At 40.8% G+C, this 12791-nt stretch overlaps 1 protein-coding gene across 1 annotated transcript in view; it reads left to right on the forward strand.

Annotated features, from left to right (window-relative positions):
- DLGAP2 (DLG associated protein 2) overlaps positions 1-12791 on the forward strand; it is a 109535-nt gene that overhangs the window by 78114 nt on the left and 18630 nt on the right. The window contains exons 7-8 of the mRNA XM_027787864.2: positions 6330-6415; positions 7525-7940. Coding sequence (XP_027643665.1) covers positions 6330-6415; positions 7525-7940 — 502 coding nt within the window. The remainder of the gene's footprint in view (positions 1-6329; positions 6416-7524; positions 7941-12791) is intronic.

Genomic DNA, 12791 nt, shown 5'->3' on the forward strand with positions numbered 1-12791 from the left:
ATTTAAATCTAGCTTGGCCAATCTGATTAAATCTAAAGAGTTTCCTTGTTGTCTTCTAGCAGGAGTCTTTATAATATCTGTCATTCAGAAATGCAATTTATTTGATAATTTTTCTCTTTGTAAATGCAAATTATTTCTTATTTCCCACTTTTATGTGTGTTGGCATTTGCCTCCATTTTCCAGATTTTTTTTGTTGGTTGTTACAATATTTGCAATCCTAGATTGTGCGTACGTGCGTGCACACACACACTTGGCATTCTCCTGCTATTACAAGGCACAGTGAGGAAATGCAAGCATTAAAATATGAAGGCAATCAACAGGTCATTAAGTGAGTGTCATCCTTGGCAAGCTGGAGGGAAGGATAATTTGGCAAGAGTTTATATTTAGAGGTAACTAATGTCATTTTTGTTTTGATACCTGAGCCATCATTTTCCTGATAATTTTGTTTTGAATAAAATTTTAGGGCAGATTCCTTCGTTTATGCCTGTAAATTCTAGGTGTCAATTGCATATTGGGAAAATTATTCAGGATATACCTCTAGGTGAAATACCAATAAGAAAGCACTGGAAGCAGATAGATGAAAATTACTTTTTCTTGTTGTGTTGCATCAATGGAAAGATAGCAGTCCATCCAAAATATAAAAGGAAAATCTGCCTCCGCATATCAGAAGCAGAGTTCAAAAGAAGACATTGCTATCTGTTACTAAACCAAACAATGTAGTAGGTAAAAGCAGATATGCTTTCGATGTGCAATACAGAAGAAAAGGGTGTGTTGTTACCCTGTCTTCCTGATTTGTTCCAACAATATTAATTAGCCAAACTGATGATCTCCGTACGGACCTTTCCTTTTTTATATCTTTAGACCATCATGTTTCCAACAGCACTGTGTCTGAGCTGCTGAGATACCTGTGTGGAAGACAAAAGTCTCTTCTCTGTCCATTGACCATCGCTTACCTCCACACCATTAGTAGCAGTATGTTAGCCCCTCAAGGATGATACCATCAACCTTCCTTAGCCTATGTCCATGTCCAGCAATCTGGCCTCCACCTTATGCCACAGGACTTGTTCAGTAGGTCCCAAGGAGCATAAGATATAGAAATGGTCATCCTAAGGATATCACTCTGTGAAGGAAGTGCAATGTTTTAGAAGGAACTGAAGGCAAAGACTGACATGTGGGCAGATGTCAGCTTGGCTTCTTTTTTCTGGCTTCGGCTCAGGTGTGGTCTGAGACAGAATGTCCTGTCCCTCCATGCTAAGCTGTGTGAGTGAGGAGGAGACGCTGATGAATCCTGAATTCCCATCTGCTCAGCTTCTTCAGCCTGGCCACCCACAAATTTCTTTCCCTTGTCAAATCTTCAGGCTTGTAATGCTGCGGAGCCGGTGCCTGCCTCCCTGACGCCATCAGTTGGAGTTGCAGTTCATCCAAACAAGTTCAAGGATCTTGATCAGCAACCCCACAAGTGGAAGTAATGATGTTGGTCCTTTCCTTTGGACCCAGTCCAATAGAATCATAGAATAGAACAGGATCATAGAATAGTTTAGGTTGGAAGGGACCTTAAAAATCACCAAGTTCCAACCCCCCTGCCATGGGCAGGGACACCTTCCACTAGACCAGGTTGCTCAAAGCCCCATCCAGCCTGGCCTTGAACACTGCCAGGGATGGAGCATCCACAGCTTCTCTGGGCAACCTGTTCCAGTGTATTCACCTTCACAGCAAAAAATTTCTTCCCAGTATCTAGCATAAATCTACCCTCTTTCAGTTTAAAACCATTGCCCCTCCTCCTATCACTACATTCCCTGATAAGAGTCCCTCTCCAGCTTTCTTGTAGGCCCCCTTTAGGCACTGGCAGGCAGCTATAAGGTCTCCCTGGAGCCTTCTCTTCTCCAGGCTGAACAGCCCCAACTCTCTCAGCCTGTCTTCATAGCGGAGGTGCTCCAGCCCTCTGATCATCTTCATGGCCCTCCTCTGGACCTGCTAAAGCAGATCCATGCCATTCTTATGTTGGGGTCCCCAGAGCTGAACACAGTACTGCAGGTAGGGTCTCGTGAATAGAGGGGGAGAATCACCTTCCTTGACCTGCTAGTCACACTTCTTTTGATGCAGCCCAGGATGTGATTGGCTTTCTGGGCTGCAAGCGCATATTGCTGGGCCATATTCAGGTTTTTTATCCACCAGTATCTTTCTGGGCTGCAAGTGTACATTGCAGGGTGATATTGAGCTTCTCATCCATCAACACCCCCATGTCTTTCTCCTCAGGGCTGCTATCAATCCATTCTCTGCCCAGCCTGTACTTGTGCTTGGGATTGCCCTGACCTGCATGCAAGACCTTGCACTTGGCCTTGTTGAACCTCATGAGGTTTGCACGGGCCCACCTCCCTAGTCTGTCAAGGTCCTTCTGGATGGCATCCCTTCCCTCCAGAGTATCAACCACTCAGCTTGGTGTCATTCACAAACTTGCTGAGGGTGTACTCAATCTCACGGTCCATGTCCTGAACAAAGATTTTAAATAATACGTCCCAGTACAGACAGCTGAGGGACATCACTAATCACTGGTCTCCCCAGACATTGAGCCACAGTCTTTGAGTGTGACCATCTAGCCAATTCCTTATCCACCAAGTCCACCCATCCAATCCATGTCTCTCCATTTTAAAGACAAGGATGTTGTGTGGGACAGTATCACATGCTTTCCACAAGTCCAAGTAAGTGACATCAGTCCCTCTTCCCATATCCGCCAATGCTGTAATCCCATCATAGAAGGCCACCAAATCTGTTCAAGCATGATTTTCCCTTAGTGAAGCTGTATTGGCTGTCTGACACAGTCTTAGCTGTGGAGCTGTGGTCCAGAGCAATCCAGGTGTACTGCCTTCATCATGCCATCAGCGTCTTACCTGGTATTAAGTCTCAAGAACTCCAACAGTCAGTGACTTTTTCCATGCCTTGGGATTGCTGTTCATGATCAGTAATACTGTGACTCTCCCTTACACTGTCATTAGACCTTGTCAGCAGCACTGCCATATGAGGCTGTGCACAAAGACTCAGTCTCTTCTCCAGCCTTTGACTAACTAGTCATGGCACTTTGGCATTTTCTGCTGCTTCTATAAGGAGAGACATGCAGCCTCAAAATCACACTGACTACCTATTCTCCATATGTCCAGGTTGACAGTTTTGTGCATTATACCTCAAACTTCTGAGGCAGGAGATAGGAAAGCAAAATCCTTTTCCTTGTGTCACTGCCCTGAGAAGTATTACCCTCATCACTGGGGTACTGTGAAGTTAGAGCCTGCTCGTATAGTTGCCTTCCACTGTGTTTACTTGGAACACACTGCAGAAGATTTGTCTTCTGCCTTCTGTCACAGCCAGCGCTTTGTTTCCATGACTTAGGAAACAAAGTGCTCAGACCTTCATGCATCCTCTTGGGGAATGCATGACACTGAATGTTCCCATAACCTGACATCAATACTACCAGATATCTGACTATCTTTTCTAAGTCTGTAAGGCCACCATGAAATCCACCAATATTCCCTGGTAATTACCTGTCTCCTGCCCCTTCACTACCAAGACAATAGACTGGAAATGCTCAGGAGATTAGATTTCCTGTATCACAATCACCTACTTTAATAACCACTGCGTCTTCTGAACATAGGAAGAAATCTTTATTCTGAGATCATGGTCTTAAGCCTCTAGTGTCACCTTTCAACCACCAACTCCCAAGTGCTTTCTGTTCTTCAATAACAGAAATTACAGTCTCCTTTGTCACTCTTCTCCTACAAGCGCTTTATAGTGACTGTCTGAGATCAAGATAACTTCTCTGGCTTTTTCGCAGGTGTTCCATGATGCATCAGATATGATTTGGAAGGCCATGGTCACTGCAACTTTAACAAGATCTTCCAGACTTCTTGTCTCCAGGAGGAGATGAAATCCCTAGTTGAAGACTTGCTCTTTGATGGCATTATTTATTGTAGTTTAAACTCAAGTGGGGTTTTTTTGTTGTTTTATATTATGTTTTAACTCATATTGAATCTCTTTGCTTTCGGTATGAAGCCAAATACTGTAGTTCTTAGCAACAGTTTAGACTTCCTGACCACTCCAGACGTTGTTATGGATTTCAACATCAACAGACCTCCTCTAGAAAATGTTCTCCCACCTTGGACGTCATTTTCCTGCTAGCACTGGTACAGGCACACCCAAAAGCCACAGTCTAAGTATTTTGCATTGTCTGCTCTTATTCACCACCTGCTCTGTCCTCTCCCTTTGAGAATAAGTTGGCTTCACTGCTAAAAACATGTCTATGCATATTTGACTGAGCTCTCACTACTGTAGTCAAAACTGTAAGTGTGCCTTGCCTCTCTGCTCCCTCACAACAGGCTAGATGGGTATCTCGTTCTTGGCCCAGTTAATTCATTTCTGCTCTAGTGAAGAACAAACCTGTCTCTATTGCAGGTATTTTATACGCAGCTTTTCTCACATCCCTGGAAGGGCTAGCGGAGTGCCTAGTTCCTCACTTAGACTCTAACTTATTATTCAAGACTCTTTTGTACCCATCTATGTTATAAATCAGGGTGTCTTTCCTGGCAGATATCTCTTGCGCTAAGAAACTGGACCTTGTGCCTGTTCTACTCATTGCAATGTTCTTTCAGGAGAGGGTGACCCTCCAAGTGCAACTTAAGCTTCTCACCCATGTTGCAGCCAAGACCCACCTTAACTAGGAAATCAACTTGCCTGTTTTTTGGTTGGTTGTTGTGGGTTTTTTTTTCTCCAAGCTGCCTCCCTCTGTGGTTGAGGTTTTTTTTCACTGGCAACGTCAAGAGGGATCTTTATTTTTATAGTGACAATGCCAGATCCTGAAGACTATTACCCAGTCTGATATCTTAGCTCTCTCAATGTGCTGCCCGTCCAAGTGAACACAGCAGCTTCCATGCAGCTGCCAAGGTGGAAACAGATGGCAGCACATGCTTTCCCCTAGACCTCGTGCAGCATAAGTGGAATCACTGGGAAATATGTCTTTCCCTGACAGTTGCCACACTGATAACCAGAGCTTTTGGCAAACCGTGCCTGATGCTATACTGTACACTTCAAGCATGCCATTAACATTTACTAAAGGATTCCTGCACTAGCTGGTTTTATGAACATTTCCATGACCCACACCCAGGTAAATATGAATGTGTACTGATTACTGGCTAGAATTCCTTTCCATGCAAATGTACATGGAGCTACGGCTTGAAGATGGAAAGAGAAGTTACCAGCAACTGGCTTCTTCAAGAAGTATAGTCCACAGGTACATTCACTTCCGGCCCTCCTTCCCCCTTCTCTCTGCATCTTTCCAGAAACCTGGTAGGATTAGGACTGTGCAGCTGAGAGGCAGCTGCAAAGGCCATTGAGCTCTTTCCAGAGGTGCCTGTGATGGCTGCAAGGCAAAAAGTCATCTTGTCTTCGTGATAGGATATGCTCTTTGAATTCACACGTGCAGCATGCATATTGAAAAACTGGTTGTTGATACCATTTGTTTGATTTAACAGTGAAAATATAATTTGAAAGGAAAAGTCAGTTCTACTCTTCTTCTTCTTTCCTGACTCTCCCTTGATTCAGTACAATTTGCATACTGCAGCGCTCATTTTGTCTGTGTCAAAGACTTGGGGGTGGTGTGGTGGTGGGCAGTGTTACATAAAATCCCACAGAAACTTGCAAAAGCAATATGGTCTCAGTTATGAAGAAAACTCTACTGTGAATATATTTTGGGAAATGTATTTTGGATGGGAATACTATAAAAAGTGCATAAATTACTTGCTTGATATAACATTTCCAGGACCATGTTATTAAAAAAGGTGAGATATGGCATTCTGCTGTATCCCTCACATCATTTAAATGGTTCTATATTTGTCAGCGCAGTTGTCGATAAAATTTCATTGCAGCATTTCTTTTTATCACTTGCAAGTTTATCGGGCTACTTGAGATTTTATTTCATTTTGTAAATCAAGGACTATAATGAGACTGGTTTATAATAGCATAAAAAAGGGCTATCCTGTGGTTTCCTCATTCTAAGAACAGCTCTTCCAGACCAAGCTTACTTCATGCTTCCACTGAACTGAGTAATTGCCTTTGCTTAGATTTGAAATAGGGGATTACATAGCAGAACAGAAGTACTCATGCAAAGTTTTATAAAACTGCACCAAAACAATACCAGGCTGAATACCTATTTCATTTATTTTACTGTGCTAGGTGTTTCTTAGCAGTAAGAGAGGAAATACAGAATTAATTCTAAATGAGTGCAGGTTAAATAGCGCTGAGTTGTTGGTGCTCACTCTGCAGATGTATCTTTTGTGTTGAATTAGGTGGAAACAGCAACTGATTCAGATACTGAAAGCAGAGGCCTACGGGAATACCACTCCGTTGGAATACAAGTGGAAGATGAAAAACGGTAATTCAAGCGTGTACAAAAACCTGTAGTCTTTCACAACGCAATGCACATTTGTAAACAGAGTCAATAACAAACACCTGGCAAGTCCCTAAATAATTCACAAAGCCAAATTTCTTACATGCACGCTGGTCATTTGGTAAAATTTTTAGAGATTATTAAGCAGTTACTTAATATTTAGTTAACTTCCTAGGTTTTAATTGGAGGGAAGGAACTGAAAGTTTTAAATTAAAGTAGTGGATGAATATAATTTCATTATTGGCAGAACAAATACAAAGAACTGTGTATTGGAATACTCTTCCTTTGATAGAACCCTTCAGGCTGATCCAGGCTTTCCCAGTCCACACAGGGGAATGTAATGGTTAGGATGTAACCCATGGTACCTGTATCCTAAAGTAGAATCAGCTTTTACACTTGTTCAGTCCTTCTCTAGCTTTGTAAAACTGCTGGGCGGTACACTAACCCACAGGTTATCCCTGGCAGGCACTGCCTTTTAAGTACTGGAGTGGGACCATTATCTCATTTCATAGCAGCTGTCAGACAGCATCAGGATGCTAATTGCCTTTTACCATCATTGAATAGAAGTAATTTGAAACAATAGGTTCAGGTGTGAAAAGATTGAACAAATAATCTTTGCTTCTCTATCTAACTTTTTAACATAAAGTTTTTCTAAAATGTTGTGGCATTATCACAATATGAAATCAATATTTAATGGCCATCCTATGAGGCAAGTAAAAAATACCTCAGTTTTTATATATGTACTTTACAGGAGATGTAACTCTGCAGTTCTGCTAGTTATTTCCAGTTCATTTAGTAATTATACATGGCATTTTGCAGTATGAGAATAAATCAATATTTGCTTCCAGAGATAATTTAAATTATTTTCTTTTGTATCTTCGCTCAGATCAATGATGCCACTATGCAATTTGGGTTTCCTCTCTGTTGTTACTCGCTGTCTTATTTTGGTGAAATATGCACAAAGAAAAAATATTTAACATAAAGTCCAAGGAGAAGACTAGAATATGCTCACTGAAACATTATTCTGGGCCTCCGTATAATCATGTATGAATTTATACGTCTTAATCTCTTTTCTTTCTCCCTTCTTCACCAAGACATGGACGATTCAAGCGCTCAAACAGTGTAACAGCAGCTGTCCAGGCTGACCTGGAACTGGAGGGCTTTCCAGGACACATCACCATGGAGGACAAGGGACTTCAGTTTGGCTCGTCATTCCAGCAGCACTCAGAGCCCAGCACGCCCACCCAATACAGCGCAGTGAGAACTGTAAGGACACAGGGACTGTTCAGTTATAGAGAAGATTATAGAACCCCAGTTGACACCTCAAACCTTCCACCACCAGAACCCTGGCTAGAGCCAGCCATTGAGACAGTAGAGACTGGTCGAATGTCTCCTTGTCGACGTGATGGATCTTGGTTTATGAAGTTGCTACATACTGAAACTAAGAGAATGGAAGGATGGTGTAAAGAAATGGAAAGAGAAGCAGAGGAAAATGACCTTTCTGAAGAAAGTAAGAACATTTCAGTGTCTTTTCTTATTGATGTCTGCTAAAATAAGAAATCTGTTAGGATAAAGTTGTGTTCAGTAGTTTTTCCTTACTCATTTTGTAGTACCAAAATCAGTCTACAGAACCATTAGATATAAGATCCCTGCCTTGCAAATGGCTATGCAAGCTGGTGTTTCCCAGAGTAAGATTTTATAGTAGTTAAGGAGCCAACTGTAGAGTCAAGCACAGGATCAAAGTCTGGTCTTAGATATGGCTCAAATGGTGCAATAGCTCCATCCGCAGCTCCAGGTCTGACACATTCTTCTCACTTACTTGTATGGCTCCAGTGCCTGAGTCTTTGCCAGAGCCCACAAGGTGGTCCTACATGAACATTTTTTTGCCATTTTCCTAAAACATGAGAATTTGCCTCTTTTTTATGGACAGACATTTTTAAAATGTTTTCATTCCTTTACAGGCACTTCTGCCTATCGTAAAGGGTCTGTTGGAAGAACAGAAAGGAGTAGGCAAGAACAATAGTTAAAGCACTTCTGCAGTAACACGGGCACATGCACTATTAGATAGTTCAGCTGCATTTTCTTATTACAGTTTTGTCAAGAATCACTATTATTCTCTCACATCCTGTGGACACCTTGAAAGGAGTGATGGGACAAAGTGAAAAATAATGTAGACTATTTTGGAACAAGATCCAAGCCAGCATTAATGATAGTAATATATCAAAGTGGTCCTAGCACTCAGTAGCCAGCTCCCTGTGATTCCCTCGGAGGTCAATTATCCATGTTCTTCAGGCTCAGTTTTATAAATATTTCAATCCCTGCCAATCTGAATTATTGTCTCAGCTGAGATTTTCACATATCACAAATTAGTTCATATTAAGTTTTCTTACTAGCATCTTTTCCTGCACTCTGATGAATCTCACCATTGCCTCCGAATACTCTTTCCTGATTGTATTCTTTCCTGCCCTTGAGTTCTTGCAGTGATCTACCCTCAGGTCTTGAGCCAGGCCTGCATGGTGACTAAAAGGCCAATTTCTATTTCTTGCACTGACCTTTTCAAAAGAAAGAATTTCTACTTTTTTACCTCATCTTTTTTTTTTTTTTTTACAGTCATATTTCTCCACTGTATCGTGCACAAGTATGCCAAGTAACAACATAGGATTTGGGGTAGAGGGAGAGCATAAGGCTGGTTTTCTTCCTTCAGCCTTCAATGCTTCCTGGAGTGTTGGTTTTTGTCCTTATTTTCATCGTGGCAGAGCTGAGCTGAGAATTTTCCCTATGCATTAATACTGTGAAGACTTGAATACCCTCCTAGGGGCTGTTAAAGTGTGAATGATAAAGTATTTTTCTTTGCTTAGCCTGTGTGAGGATTTCAAGCCTTTTTTCACAATCATTATTTTTTTAATACTTGTTTTTACTGTATACATCTTACTGTTAAGTTGCCAAAATCTTTGCGCTGCTGAATACTGACATTTTTCTGCCATCATTAAGTATCCCAAATCGCCTGCTTCCAAGGTTGCCTGTTACTGATGTGGGGGCAAGAGTGCTTACAATCTGAAGCAGAAGGTCAAAAACCAAGATTTTAATCTCCTTGGAAAGAATAAAATGATTAGGGAGCAAAGGGGAGAAACACACAGGCAGCTAGCCCCTCTCTTTCCCTAGGAGGCCGGTGAGGAGCCTGAAGACAAGGGGTGGACGTGTCCTACCTCCTCTCTCTGCAAGCTCACCCTCATGCACAGCCCCAGTCAAATCTGCAGCCACATGAAATGAGCAGTGGAAATGCTCTCACTTCAATACTCCTTCCTCGCTTGGAGACACAGCTAGGGAGTTAGCGGTGTTATTCTCTGGAACATGGATCTGTGTACTACATTAGGAAAACTTGAGGAGCAGATCTTAGCTGACCACCCATTCCCAGGTGCAGAACCACCCTCCCTCCCACCATATGAATTTATGCTCTTGCAGTCCAGAAGTACTCTGAAACATCTTGTTGCATGGAAAAACGGCAATTAGGAAGAGAGTTTTCAGTAAATTGTACAGAGGGCATGAAGACAAATTTGACTTCAGTAATTTTTATTAATATTCAGAGTTAATTACACCCTTTTAACCTAGAATATTTCAGTCAGAAAACAAAACAGAATATCAAGATTTTGTGTTTCCTTGTTTGCAGAGTGACTACTCTATAAAAAAGAAAAGGCTATTCCCTAACAGTTAACTAAAACACAACTGAAATGGACCCTTGAAATCCCCTTTATAAACTAATCAAAATGGGTTAGTTAATTATGTTTGGGGGAATATTTTGACCTCTCTAATAGGTTAAAGGAGTTTTTATAGAAAAGGTCTATACAGTGTATGCCAAATCAGATGTTTGTCTTCAGCTGATTGTCAAAAGTGACACCCAGACTTCCAGTTTGTCATTATACATGACTCATTTCAAGAGACTTTCCTCAATAATTTCAAAATTACATTATCTTTGAAATTGTATTCGTTCACTTAATATAGCTTATATCAAGTAAAAGTTATCAAAGAATTATTTTCACTGAGGGAATGAGCTTCACAGCATTTTAAAGTTTCAGTGCAAATAATTTTTTTCCTGTTGAGTCTTAGACACATTTTGTATCCATAGTTTGAGCTATGGAGGTTGAAAGGTATGTATCCACTAGAACGGAAGTTTAATGATATCCCAGCATGAAATGTATCTTGACATATTTGAGCATTTGGCAGTTCCCTGAAGAAAATACATGCAAATGCCGGAGCCAGAAGCAACTAAATATGTTTTTCCATCTTCCAGCAGGAGCTACTATTCCCAAAACACTTCACAGCAAAGTTTGCACATTCAGACTGTCACTGTTAATGCTGAAACATTTATTTTTGTCCTGGGTATATTAATTGTACCTGAAAACCAAATATAGCTTTGTATCTCATAGGAGAAGGCTGTCTTTATGATACCATTTCTTTTTTGTTTTAATCATGGGAAGAGTTAAAATAGAACTGCATTTTAGAAAACAATTTCATTTTCTGCGTTAACACAATAGCCCTGAGATCACAGAAAGCTGCCTGATTGCTATATTGATTTTTTCTTTCACTGTAGCTTTTCTCCCATAACATTTTAAGAACTTCACTCATCAGGTCTTAGGAAAGGAAAAGATAATCATTGCAGCAAAAATAACCTCTCTCTCTTTCTCTTCACAGAATTTGTTTATTTGCTCAGTTGCTATGAATTGTATTTTGAAGTCTCTGCGAAGTTCATATATTGGCTGTGGGGGCAATTATTTGTGTTCTCAGTGTTTATTATAACATATATAGATATATATATAGAATATATATGTGGCTGTAACTGTTCCCAGGGTAAGTCATCTGATCATTTGCACTAGCAGGGTGCCCTCAAGCAAAGATATGTGTTTCTCAAGAGTGCTGACTGGAGTTTCAGTTTTACACCCTGAAAATTGTGTTTGCTATTAACAGTGTGCAGGTGATGACAAGAAAAACACTCTCAATTGTCACAAAGCTACTGAAGACCAAAAGGGCCAGGACTCTGCCTCCTGCGAGCTCTGTGATGGGAGCAGGGAGAGCAGTGCAGGGCCGGGGGGAGCAGGAGCGCGGCAGGGAGCTGCAGTCCTGCCTGCAGCTTGTAGGCGAGGTCTGGCAGAGGGAAGCAGAAGACATCCTGGGTTTCTGAATGCCACATGCTTGGACACTGAAATAATTCAGTACACAAGTCAAATGGAGAACAGCCACACAGAGTTCAGTCTCATAAAAATCCTAAAATAAGTGCAAAAAAATTAACCATAATATAAACTATGCCAGCGGAAAAGTTGTTTTGCTGGTATCTTTTGCATCATGGTTTGGGGCTCTGATGGCATAGCTACGTAGTAAAGTGTTCTCTAGTGAGAAAAAAAGGCATTAGAAAGAGTGAGAGGTCAAATTATCACCCTTCTCTCCCCTTACCCCTTCATGCCATGGATGCTGGATTTTTCCTTGCTAATCCTCTGGCTGATATTTCCACAGCACTGCAAGGGTTTTACTAATATGGCCAAATAGTAATAGAAAACACAGAGTTAAATCTCCCGTACTTTGGAAAAAAACAAAAACAAACAAACAAAAAACCCAAACAACAACAAACCACAAAGGAACCTTCACAACCGATTTTTATTCATCAATTAATCATCCATAAAAGCTTTTGTGGGTTGTCCTTTAACCAAAGAGAAATTACTCACCTAATTTCCTAATGCTTTTCACAAATCTATCCTCAGAAACTATTGAAATTTACATTTGGAGTGTGGTGAATGACTACAGAATTTCTTAATTGCCCTGAAACAGTCTTTAAAGTCAATAAAAGATAGTCCCATAGTGTGGAATCAGAGAAGTCCTCCTAGCATTTGTATTCTTCTGCTCAAATTTTCTCTTCTTTGAACTCAGCTCCATTGAGGTAAAAAGCAAATTTGTAGGGAGTCTCCCTTGGTGCACAGGGGTCCCATTGCCCTGCCTACCCTGCAGAGCACCACCAGCTGGTAGCCAAGCTGTCCTAAAATGTCATCTCACTCTGAAGATTACACATATATTATTATGCCTACCTGCTGATAGTGAAAAAGACATGTATTTCTGAAGATTACTAATTTAGATTTAGAGATTAGACAAGTATCGTGCCCTGAGTTAGGAGGGTGAAGTAAATGCCAGTTTCAGTATTTTTTTTTCCAGACATATTTTCTGATATTGTTTGTGGAACAATTTATCTACAAGTACTAAGAAAAAATGGAATAATCAAATGCAATGAAAATTTAAAGTAAAACATGTCATTTTAAAAAAAAAAAAAAAAACAAAACAAAAACAAAAACACAGTAATGAATGCCAGAAACAGATTGAT

The sequence above is a fragment of the Falco peregrinus genome, chromosome 7, assembly GCF_023634155.1.
Source record: "Falco peregrinus isolate bFalPer1 chromosome 7, bFalPer1.pri, whole genome shotgun sequence".
Lineage (NCBI taxonomy): Eukaryota > Metazoa > Chordata > Aves > Falconiformes > Falconidae > Falco > Falco peregrinus.